Source organism: Corvus kubaryi, unplaced genomic scaffold (assembly GCF_017639235.1).
Source record: "Corvus kubaryi isolate FWS band 111438036 unplaced genomic scaffold, C.kubaryi_AGA036_p1.0 71, whole genome shotgun sequence".
Taxonomy (NCBI): domain Eukaryota; kingdom Metazoa; phylum Chordata; class Aves; order Passeriformes; family Corvidae; genus Corvus; species Corvus kubaryi.
Window position 1 is genome coordinate 18,226,186 of NW_024582059.1, and position 12,469 is coordinate 18,238,654.

At 37.7% G+C, this 12,469-nt stretch overlaps 1 protein-coding gene across 2 annotated transcripts in view; it reads left to right on the forward strand.

Moving 5' to 3' along the window:
- The window catches only part of ARHGAP10 (Rho GTPase activating protein 10), a 145,189-nt gene that overhangs the window by 66,193 nt on the left and 66,527 nt on the right, over nucleotides 1–12,469 (forward strand). For both annotated transcript variants that reach the window (XM_042049978.1, XM_042049979.1), the window contains 5 exons: nucleotides 849–955; nucleotides 2,609–2,703; nucleotides 5,515–5,596; nucleotides 6,627–6,669; nucleotides 7,966–8,031. In XM_042049978.1, the coding sequence (XP_041905912.1) occupies nucleotides 849–955; nucleotides 2,609–2,703; nucleotides 5,515–5,596; nucleotides 6,627–6,669; nucleotides 7,966–8,031 (393 nt within the window). The remainder of the gene's footprint in view (nucleotides 1–848; nucleotides 956–2,608; nucleotides 2,704–5,514; nucleotides 5,597–6,626; nucleotides 6,670–7,965; nucleotides 8,032–12,469) is intronic.

Sequence of the window (12,469 nt, forward strand, 5' to 3'; positions counted from 1 at the left end):
AGGTAGCTGGTGTTAAAATTCTTGCTGCGAAGGTGCATGTCACACAAATCATATCCTGTCAACACTTCAAACAATTATAAATCTTTCTCACACTAGTAAAAAAGCCAAACAAGATGCAGAGCTCTTGTTGCACAAGGAATGACAATTTATTGTAATTTATTATTTATTTTTTAACATTTTGCGTAAATCATATTTTAAGATGTTTTCCCTTATAGAGTGAGAAGATTCATTTGCAGACTTATTTTTTTTGAGAAGTAAAGTAATAGAAGTGAGGAGATAGAAAGAGTCAGAATCCAAGTTTTAACAGTTAACATTATGGTGCAAATCTCAGCAATACTACATGCAGTAAGCTGAGCTCCAAAGTAAATGTATTCTGTATAGGGTATATCCTGATTAATGGGAGAGAATTCTGGTGGCAGAAGCTGTGATCAGACCTTAATCAATAGATTGTGTAGAAGTTGCAACAGAGGTGTGGTAATCTGTGGTTATTTAGCTTCAAGGTACCAGGTATAAATCTAGCTTTCTGTGTTCTGCTAAATAAAAGTTTCAAAGGGATATTTATAGCGAAAAATAATTTTGTCTGTAATAGTGAGACAAGGATACATTAATAATTCTTTCCATTTCTCCTTAAGTATAAGCGTGAAATACAACATGCATCAGTTTTTAGAATAGTAAGCACTGTTTAACATTTGTGTTATTTTGTATAATATTCTTAATTAATACCTTTGCTTTAAATACCTCATTATTAGGAATTAAGTAGGGCTCTTAAGTATCATTTTAGAAAGCAGGAGAAGAAAATGCAGAAACTGGAAAAAGTACATACTATTTATTGCTTTTGTGTTGTGTAGGGCCTGCTCCCTTTGGTTCCAGTTGGGTGAAGCACTATTGCATGTACAGGAAAGAGACAAAGAAGTTCTCCATGATCCCATTTGAACACAGATCAGGAGGGAAAGTTGTACGTATATTTACATATTCTACTCTTACACTTGTCCTGTATCAAGATCCGAGAATGTTTCAAATAAGGTGTGTCAAGTGCTTTGCCTTTCTAGTCTCCTTGCCCCTTTTTTTGCCTTTCCTCTTGCAATTCAGTCTGCCATTTAAGGACATTAACCTGAAGTAGTGGATGGATTAATAGATAAGAATTCTCCAGACTTTTTTGTTACTTCCTTTTAGAAGACCAGAGGACCTGGCACAGATAACATGCAGTGTTTCACCATTTAGAATCTGGTTTATCCATGAGGCCTTTAACTTATTAAAGTATAAATCAGGAAAATAGAATGGACTTAGAAATTTCTTTCTTACGTGCTCCGGTTAGATTTTTCTTTTAGAGATATAAGTACTGGAAGTGGGATTAGAAAAGTGCATTTTCACAAGAATATAATTTGTACTGATAACTGAATATAATTTCAGATATCTTTGATAGCATTTGAAATATTCAAGACTCAAGACTTTGTTTATCTTTCAATAGCTTTACTTCCTACTGAAATAGTTGGGAGTTGATGGCACTTGGTACCTTTACAGATGACACATTAAATGAATGTATTAATAGGGATAAAATGCATTTTGTTGCAAGGAAAAAGTAAATCTGAATCTGGAAACTAATGCTGGGGCCAGTATGCCTGTAAATGCAGCACCCTGCCCTGTCTTCAAATTGGTTAAAGAAAATCATGTTGTTAGAATTTTATCAAGTTATTATATCCTGTTCGTTTCAGCAGAGGGGAGATGGCTTTCGTAATTTTGAGGACTCTGTATTTACAGATGTATTGAATTTGGAAGAATTTTTCAAAAGCTTTGGAAAACCTGATATACTGAAAATCAGTGGTATTTGGTTTCCTTAATCACTTCAGTACTTCTATTAATTTTTTATCCTAATTTACTCTAATTGTAATAAGCCATTTTATTTAGTATAGTATGTGTCTGAGCATTCAGCATTCTAAAACACCTATGAAGCCATTTCTGCTGTATTAAAAGATCTTCCACTTGGAAACCCTTGTAGTTACTCCTTCAGTGACAGCCTTCTGTGTCTGGAGATGCTGAATAGGACAAGAAATTATTAAAATGTACAGTTAATCCTGAATTAAGCTGGTACAACTCATGCAGCCTTCACAGTGAGTTTGTGATTCCTGGGTAAAATGAAGTCCTGGTGTTGGTCTTAAAGGAAGGAAGAATTGGTTCTGTAAGACACGTTACAGATAGTAAAGAGCTCTTCCTTTGTTCTAGTTAGTGTAGCAATGGCCTTTACCATGGGAACCACTCTGGCTGACATAAAATGGGAAAGGTCTCTCTGTGTGTTTATATTGTAACAAGCGCAAAGTATTTTTGTTAGTTTAACTTACTGTGGTACTGAGTCATTCTGTAAAGTACCAGCTAAAATGGACTCAATATTTTTAGATTTATGTCCCATAAATGACTGTAGAATTTATGTGTTACTGTGTAGAAAAGTGAACTGCAAACATGGGCGAATTCTTTTGCAAGTGTCAGTTTTCAGTATCGCTTTTGCCATTACTTTAATATAAATTTACCTTACTTGGCTTGTACAGCTGGCTTACTGGAGCTTATAAAAACTTCTAAAAACTGGGTCAAGCTTATAAAAACTTTCTTTTCACAGGGTGATGCGGAACTCTTCATCCTTACCTATTGTACCAAAAGAAATACAGATACAATAGACAGGCGATTCTGTTTTGACTTAGAAGCTTCAGACAGGTAAGCTTGTGAAGGACACTAGGAAGAGCTCTTTCTAACCAGTAGTTAAAACTACTGCAAAATTACTGTCGTGTTTTCTTCTGATTTCTTTGATCCTCAGTCAGATTTCCAGTGGGAAAGGGTCACTGGAGGAGCAGGCAAGCACTGCCATGGCTCACTGGGTTTTATCTCAGCTGTGCGCAGCAGAAGCAGGGAGGAACTAAACTGAAATGTAGACATTGCCTGAGCTCCCATTAAAGAAAAGCACAGAGAAAGTTAAGAGGGGCTATTAAGAGTTGTTATCACAGTGAAGAAACATGGCTTGAATTGAAAAACATACAGCTGTTAGTGAAAGACTGATTGCAGTAATTATTCATGTAGTCATAACCACATTGTATCACAACCCTGCATTCCAAAATGAGGTGTTGCTGGGGAGATACGCTGGATTTTCAGATTGAAAATAAGGTTATTGGGATTTTGAGGCTTTTGGGGGCTGGTATAATCATGCACTGCATCTTGAATGTTGTTGCCATTGTCTTTTTGAAGCACCACTTGTTGCTCTATTTCTGAAGAAAAGAATTGCTAATTTTTTCAACTAAAGGATCTCAAAGTATGATACTGGTTTTCAACAGCATTTTAGTCTTCCTTCATTTATGAAGGTGAGAGGATCCAACTTAATAGGGTACTCCAGATAAATATGGCTGTGCTAATGCTACATTCTTTTGATGCAGATTGTATTTGTGCAGAAATGGATCATGTCTAGAATTAAATGCTAGATATGAATTAGTAGATTGTTGCTGAGTTTTTGCATCCACCCCCTCTGAGCTGTTTTTAATCTAGTTGTTCACTCCTTAATTATACCAATTAACTACATGCTAATTTATCATATAGTAGTAGGTCTTCAAGTTTTATAGGCTTGTAATCTTTTTTTCATCAGATTCTTAGTGCTTTTCACTTCAAAAGCAGCACGGGTCAGTGCTGTCAGGCTCCGCTGTCCCTTGAATGCTAATGGTATGCAGATATGTCTGTGATAAGGATCACGTGATCAAACTTTGATCAGAGGCTATGCCAAGCTCCTGTGGCCAGTCAGACTGGCCTGAGGCATGTTCTTCCTACAACAGCCAATGGGTAAAGGCATGTGAAACTTCAACTGCATCAGAAAACTTCTAGCCCACATGGCAGATGACAAGAGATGCTCATTTACAGCTCAGGTGATGTTTGTCATCACTCTACAGCATGGTTTGAACTTGAATTTTTGAGCTGAAGAGGATGTGGTTTAACTATTCTAACACTGCGTCCCAACAGTACAAAAAGGACTGGAGATTTATACTCCAGACCTCAACTCCTCTGGTGTCAGTGTGTTGGTCAGTAGGGGTAAGAGATTTCAAACTGAATCTGGTAAAGTTTCTAAAAAGTAGCGTGAGAAATGTCAGTCTGTGCCCCTCTGTGTGTCATCTGCTCAGTGGGGTATCTGGAGTTTATACAGAGATGGACAGAGAGCAGTGTTTCCTTGATCCTGCAAAACACTTTTTCATTCTCTTCTCTGGTGAAAGTGGGAAAAAAACTAGTTCATCTTTTTGTCTTGATATAATAGACACAACTGGTCCACTGTGACCTTGATATCAGGCATTTTTCTTTTAATAATATGTGTGTGCAGTACTGAGATGTTCCCATGGAGATTAGGTCTGTGCTGCAGGCCATTAGCTTGTTTCCTTGGTATCAGTTCAGGGCACACTTATCCCTCAGCTTGTCCAAGTTAAAAAATAAAACAGGGATTGACAGCTGGGCATGGGGCTTTCTTTGGTACTGTGCTTTGGAAGGAGGCAAGGTCATAAAATTTTAGGCAAGACTTTTAAGTAGCAAACATTCAGCCTTGTGTGTGACTTAAGCATAATTTGGAGCTTGCTGAAAATTTCCATATTTTTCTTTGAAAAGGAAAGCTGAGATGGTTATGTCTTCTTTAAATTCTGATACACTTACAGCTCTGAGGGTTCTAAGATTCTGGCTAAATCTCTGGGAAGTGATGCTTTTTTCTGTTTCTAGTACTCCATCATGTTTAGTTGAAGTAAATGGTAATTTATCATTTTTAGTGGTAAATGTAGAGAAATTTAAATTGTAAGGAAATAGCAGAGTCTTCTAGGGTAGGAAAAAGTTACTTTATTTATAAAAAAAGCATTATCTTTCTGAAATACTACCTAGATTTTAATTTTTTCCAATGCAGGACAAGGAGGGAAGGTTTCATTTCCTTTGACTTTATTTTGAAGACAAATAAATGGTATTTCATGCAGCATGTACTGAGTTTGATGTATTGCTTCCAGGTGATACTCTGATACCTTTACAATTGCAATTTAGTGAAAAGAGCTAAATGGTTTGGTTTTCATTTTTTACCAAATTAAGATAGTTATTTTCATAAGGTGTTTACTTGCAAGCTATGATCATTGTTGCTGCTTTAAAGATGAAGATTATATATTGAGTTAACAAATGCCATTTTTCATCTAACAGCAATGCAAATCCAAGTTTTACAATTCACAAAACTCAGTAACTCCAGCAAGTGTTGGAATCAGCAAGTCATCAACAATGAGCTATTTCAAATAAATAGTTTGCAGATTACATTCACTTTCTTTTCTCCTCCCTGTTCTCCCTATTGCTCACTGCATGGATCACTTCTATACCTTTTATTTTCAAGCTCAGCAGTGTTCAGTTATTAAGCAAAAAAAAATGAAGCCTGCCTTTTAGGACCATGGGCTTTGCTTGTAGTTGGAAATAGAATTTGACAAGAATTTTTTAGTTTCTGGTGAATGCAGTCGCTTTATGTTGTTGGTGCATTTGCAGGCCTGGAGTTCCTGTGACCATGCAGGCATTTTCTGAGGAAGACAGGAAGCTGTGGATGGAAGCCTTGGATGGAAAAGAAGCTGTAAGCATAATTTTAAAAATATTATTTTATGGTGTACTGGAGAATTCTCTCACCCCCCTACGCTCTGATCCCATTTATACTTTAATAAATGGGGATTATGTAGTTTGAAAAATAATAGATTCAGTGAATAAAGGATAAAAGTGAAATAAAACTCAAGAGAGATGAGTAACTTGGTAAAGCTCAGTGTAGATAACTGCTAATGCTGATATGAGAATTTTTCATTGTAATGACAGCATCGATTTTTATAAATGGTTTCCCATCCCAGTGATAATATTGGTGCTGTAGAAAAAGTCTAGTATAAGCATGTTCACTTAGTCTTACGCTGACATGCTGCATTCCAGTGGCAAAACTTGCATGAGTGAGTTACATGGTATTATTATTATTTTTTTTAAACCAGATCAGAAAAGTCCTTGTCAATGGGACTGAGGTTGTACATGAATTTGCTTAATTTCTGCCTCCCATCAGGAAATGGGTGTGAAATGTTGAATTGAAACACACTATTTATTCTTATAATGATAAATATATTGGTCTTGTGGGCCAGAAATAATGGGGTGTTCTAGACAGTGACACAGTCACGTGTCTGCCCCAGCAGTTGTAGGTTTGATTGACCTCATTGTTACACTCATCTGGTTTCATTTGCAGAGGTGTTTATTACCATGGCATGTTGGCTGAGCTGGACTCCCCAGTAAGTTTACAACTTCTGGGAATGCCAAACTGGGACGTAAGTCCCAGGACTTATCAAATTCTTAACAATTTGAGTGAGCTTGACGCTATGAGGGAAGTTAACCTGTGGAGAAACATAGTAACATGGACCACATAAATCACAGTGAATTTCAGTGGCTGTAGCTAACACTGTTCTGAGGGGGCACAGACCTCTGGTCTTGCTGTTAGAGCTGCTGGTGGTGGTGATGTTCTAGCTGTAAACAACTGTATTTGTGCCTACTGAGCATTAAGATTGAGGGTGTCTTTTTTTCTGGTTTCATGGAAGTCTTTAAAATAATTTATGTCTTTTTTACTCTTTTTGTGTTAGCTGTTCATCAACTTGAATAGAGCGAATGCAAAACGAGAGGGAAGTAAGTATTTGAATTAGCATTAAGGCTGATTTTGTTAATATTTTACAATTGAGAAAGGCAAAGGTAATTTCTTTTTTTTTTTTTTTTTTTTGTTTTCCTGTGGATCCAGCTTAATTATTTTACATTTAAGTCTTGAGTTTTGAATATAACTTGTGGATTTTGTAATTAGCGGGTTTAACTCAGTAACTCAGTACATACGTAAGAATTGTAGGACTGGACATAAGCTGGAGAAATAGTCTAATTGTTTTTGTCAATTTACTTCATGCCTGAAATTGATTCAAGAGTGAATTTGTATGTAAATGCATCACAATTTCTTAATCCAGATTGTGTGTACATTTCTGTTAGTCTGTGTAAGTACGGTTTTAAAAGCAGTTGCAGTTGAATGTTAAGATCAGCAAAAAAGCTGAACGTGTGCATTTAAAATATAAATCAAGATATGGAAGTAGAAGAGATGGCTTTCTTTAGATAACATTAGCTTTCTTCTGTTAGCAAAGTATGAGAGTGAAAACAGGTATCCTTCTTTGATTATGGGGCAATTTCTGCCTGCTTTTTTAAGAACTTGAAATTGCTGATTAAAGCTGGATCCTGGTGTTATTAATAGAAATTTTTCCACAGATTTTTTTCTTTTCATGGTGCAAGACCAGGTCCTCAGGAGCAAGAAGGCCAGATGTTTGGGGGGAGGGCAGTTTTGCAATATAAGCTTTTAAATGAAGTTTTGATGTGAAGAAAAAGAGTAAGATAGAAACAACAAAGGAATGCTGGAGCTCAGCTGTTGTCCTGTTCATGCATCTGCTTTCATGTAGTCAGATCATTAACTGCTGTGAAATGATATACATGTGTCCTGTATCTTTAGTGTGGGAATTTCTTTGGCTGAGGGTAGGACTCAGTAAAAGCCCTGCTGTTGATGATTATGTTTTTTCATCATAAGTACTTCCTTGTCCCATTTGGTGAACTCTCTCAGATGTTGTCGATGTTGCAGTAAGTACTGTTAAATTCCATCTTGCATCTGCTAACATGTGTAACTAATCAGAGATCCCATTCTTCAAAGGATGCTGCTGTGAACAGATTCACTGAAGCCACTATCACCAGAACAAGCCTTTGCTTGGGCTAGGCACGGTTGTGAAGGAGAAAAGCAGAATTTCTCTATAAAAAGTGATGTATTCTACCAATTTCAGAATATTTACAGTTTTGCCTCAAAAGTCCTAGCTTTATGATCGAGTCTAGCCTTATTTTCGGTGAAAGACATAATTGTAATGGTGCTTTAAAACTGTTCAACCTTTTTTTTTTTTCTTGTAGGTGCACAATTGGATAAGATAGGGTTCACCATCATCAAAAAGTGCATCAGTGCTGTTGAAACACGAGGTAATGATCAACCCAACCTGTTTGTGAAGAGGGTGAAGCAGCTGGTCTGCTCTGTGAAGAAGGCCTCTATGATAAAGTCTCCTGTAGATCTCTGGAAAAGACTTTACCATGGCAGACATTTCACTGATAAACTGACCAGAACAGGAGTCTGTCCAGTCCCATCCTTTTATGTATGGCTTTCTCGCAAGAAATGTGTTTGCCAGAAGTGCTCACAAGTAGGAAATAGCACCTCTCTTGACAAAGGGAGCCAATGTTTGTGCACAGCAGCTAAGAGAAACCTGTGTTTTGAAGGCAGTGCCTGTACCTTTGCTTTGCTGTTGGAACAGAGTAATTTATTTTAGTGTTTCATTTCTGTTCAGTCTCTTAAGACAGAAGAACAGGAGCTGAGCAGGCAAGTGATTAACAAAACATGTTGAAGTACTTTTCGTGGAGTTAGTATCACACCAGGAGCAAAGAATCTGTTGGGATTTATTGTTGCATATACTCATTGCTGTAGTTCCAGAACTGGAGATGGAGGAGAGGTCACTGTGCAACAGTATTCAAGAGGTATTTGGGATTGATTTTGGGGACGCTCTGCTGAAGTGTGTGGTGACCAGTCACTCTGAGACTCACTGCATTTTATATGGCATGGTGTGGAGAACCAGCTTGTTTGGTTGTGGTTTTTAAAAAAAGAGGTGAAGGTGTGAAAGTTGGTACTTGGTTACAGTCTATGTCTCAGTTTGTTAAAAGAGATGTTGTAATTTCTTTGTTTGCATTTTGGTTTCCTCCTAAATTGTTGGCTTTCCTTCCAACTCCTAAAGGGGACGCTTAGAATTTTTCAGGAATTGAATCCTTTTTTCCTAGGGGTCTGGCACAGCACAAGGCAGAATACTTAAATCTCTGTGTATCACAGTCCAGCTTAAGTGAGATGAACAGAGGAGCAGGTTCATGCTTGCTGTCAGTGCAGCATTTTACTGAAAAAGTGTCTTCCATGTATACACTTACTGTACAATATTACTAGGAACACAAGCAGCCTTCATGATACTTAGAATTTTGCATTTAAACAGCAAGAAGTATGTAACGTGTATTTTCTTTTTTTGTTAAAGCTTTTTGTATCAGTCCTGTCTGCTGCATTAAAGATGTTATTCCAGATTAGGCCATATTCTATCTGGTGTTATTTTTGTTCATTCTGTTCTTTTGAATATTTTTCAGATAAGTTTGCCTGTCTCATCACTTTAAAATTTCAGTTACCGGCATTTACACTCTGAATATTTCAGCTGGGAAACATTGCAGATAAAGCTGGCATCCTACAGATAAGTTGTCTTCACTGCAAAACCCTGTCTCAGTGTAGTCTGGATCTTCTCTTTGCAGTGAATGAGGCAGATTTAATGAAAAGGGTACATGTGCTCATGTAATGAAAGGTAGTTTTGGCCTACGGTACAGTGACTGACTACCTTACAATACCTCATGAATCCTCCTTACTATAAGCAGTGTGGAGTATACTATATTTTGGTTTATTATTTTTAAGTGTGTTCAAATAGTTTTCTTCAAGTAGTGGGTTGGCTATTTTTTTTTCTTTTCTGACACCCTGCAAGAAAAGTGAAACAAAAACACAGCTGTGGAAAAATGTGAATATTTTCTTCATGAAGTGGCTATTTGGGAAAATGTTTTTTGTTGTTTTTTGGGGGTTTTTTCTCCTCAGGGCTGTGGGTGGATAGGTTAAACTGAGTGGAGGTTTAAGTTCACTCTGTCCTTTATGCCTTGATTTAGGGGCGTGTAAGAAGGTGCAAAATACTTGTGTAACTCTCTTGTTCAAGACAAATGATGAGCTTTCATGGGTTAGCAGGACATCTCCCCATGGTGGGATCTGCCCTGAAACGTACTTGGGAGAGGGTTAAAGTTCCCAAAATCTTTGGAGATTTTGCAGCTTTGCTGTCCCTTGTACACAGCCTTTGTAAGATGTACAGTTAATAGAGTGCTTTGTGGTAATTACGGCCAACGGAAAAGACTTGTGTCTATTAATTTTGTTTTGGAGAGTATTCAAGAAAGAAAATAAATCAGTGTTCGATGAATATTTCTTTTCTTGGGGTTCCAAGAATATACTGAGGTGAGATACTACCTTCCAGGAACTCAACAATCCATTTAGCTCGGTTTCAATCCAATTGATTTGTCCAGTACATTTCAAGCAGTCGTTGATTTTCTGTTTACTGATTCTTAATTTAACATCAACTGCATTTAAAAAACAAAACAAACCAAACCAAGTAAACCACTCCAAAACAAAACAAGAAAACCCCTAAAGGACCTTCTGCTGATGTCTGTTGAGCTAAACAAATGGAGGCTGGGAGAGCATTCAGTTGCTTGTCTCAAAAGAGTTTGGACAAATAGTTGTATGATGAAGAAAATCCATCTCTCAAGCTGCAGAATTTTCTACCTGTGCTTTTTCTTGAAAACAGTTTTTACTTGGTTATTTTACTTCAATGATAACACATCAAAAGCAAGTTATATTCAGCAGCAGAAAACAGGACAGATGCTTCTTCAGAGACGGTGCTTGTGTGCCATGTTTTTATCTCTTTTAATCATAATGGGTGTGAGGTTGGCGTGGGTGGAAAGAGAGGACAGTCTAGTGTGGGTGGAAACTGAGAATAGTCTTGTCATGTCACAGCAGAAGTAGTCTGGTATTCAGAGAGAGAAGAGCATAACAGAGATATCGAACATAAACTTGTCAATGGCTGGATAATTTTTTTCTCAGTTATGTTCCCTTTTATAAAGCCAAAAAGGGAATTATTTGCTTTGAATGAATAGAAGCACAAAAATCGGTGTCTTGGTTAAAATGCATGTGAGCTTCTGATTCAGCATTGCCTTCCAAGAGATTGGCTGTGCTTTACCTGGTAGGAGGTGCTGAGGTATCAGGATATGCACCCCATCTCTTGCATACTAAGTACCTTGCTGGTTGGATGTGCACCTGTGTTTTGTCTTGGAGAGAGCATTTGGGGATTCTGTTCGGAGTATTTAATTTATTATTCTCTACTGAGAATAACAGAATGGGGTAGATGTTTATAGAAACAACCAAGAGCTGTTTGCTCCACTAGTAAAGGCTCTGTGCACGTTTTTGTGTGCAAGTAGTTGGTTGTACCTTCTGAGGGGACGTGATGGGTGAAGTGTTTGCCGAAGCAGTGTTTGTCTCGAGTTCAGAACTACCGGAGTTGCCAATCTGAGCTGCAGAGAGAGATGGCAGCATTGAGCTGCGTGTCCAGGCCGTCTGCTCCTCAGGCAGATAGTACCTCGTGAGGAGGGAGTAGAAAACCTTTGCAAGTGACAAAAACCCCTCTGTTGTTACCTTGAATTTAGAGTGTCACTTGTTTGGCAGTTTCTGTGCCATGGATTTTGGTATAAGAAGTTGTATTTGCAGCTATATTGCAAGTCTGTGTCAGCCTCATGCACAGTGCCGGTCGCAAAGTAAACTTGCCTACTATGTACCTTGCTTACAATAGTATAAATTACTATCTTGCTTACAATACCTTACATTTCTAAGCATGTTTAACAAACTGTGTACCTGTGCCAAATTCTGGTATCAGGCAGCCAAACATCTTGAGATAATGTAAATATGAAGGAAGTTGTGCTGTGGGGCTTTACTGCTCCAGGTTGCCAGTAGTGGTTGAGCCGGCAGACAGAGCGTCTGAACCCTTCAGCATTTCAGTCAGTGGTGAGCTATTCCTTGCAATGAGTCATCCTGTCAATTGTGTTCTGTAAATGCCAAGTGTTATCAGTGCTGGGTGTGCTGAAGATCTGAAATGTGCAGATTAAATCAGAAATAGGACTGTTTCAAACTAGGTTTGTATATTTTAAATAAAACATCATTTGCAAGTATGTTTAAAGGTATCATCTAAAACTATGTTGAAATATTAATGCCTCTTTGCGCTCCTTGATATCTGCTAGCAATTAGCTGTGCTTTTTTTGGGTTGATGAATTTGAAACCGATCAATTATCTGATAATCTCTATCACAGACTCATGATTATTGCTGGAGGATTGTCATGGTTTCAATGCTGCCATTTTTCAGAGACTCCTGCATTATCCTGTCAGTTTTAATACTGAGCAATAGGTTTTGTGGTTTGACCTCGATTATTTCTAAGCCCGTAAATGTATGTTTGGGGTCAGCACGGTTGGTTCCCCCCAGTTTTAATGTTAGATGCACAGGAGGTCACAAATCAACTTCTGAGATGAGCAAAAGCTGAGTGTGACAGTATTTCTTACAGCTTTTTAGCATCTTGCATATGATGCAGAAGGCTTGTTCTGTGGTACTAAAAGTAGTAGAAGACATTGCATAAAAAAAGTGTGATGCATTTTGGCAAAGCTTGGTGTTAGTTTGGTACCAGAATTTTCCTGGACACCTCTGAGAAGTTTGAAGCAAAAAGTATTTGCTGCTCTCAGGACAGATTTGTAGTGCATTCTTGTTTGGAG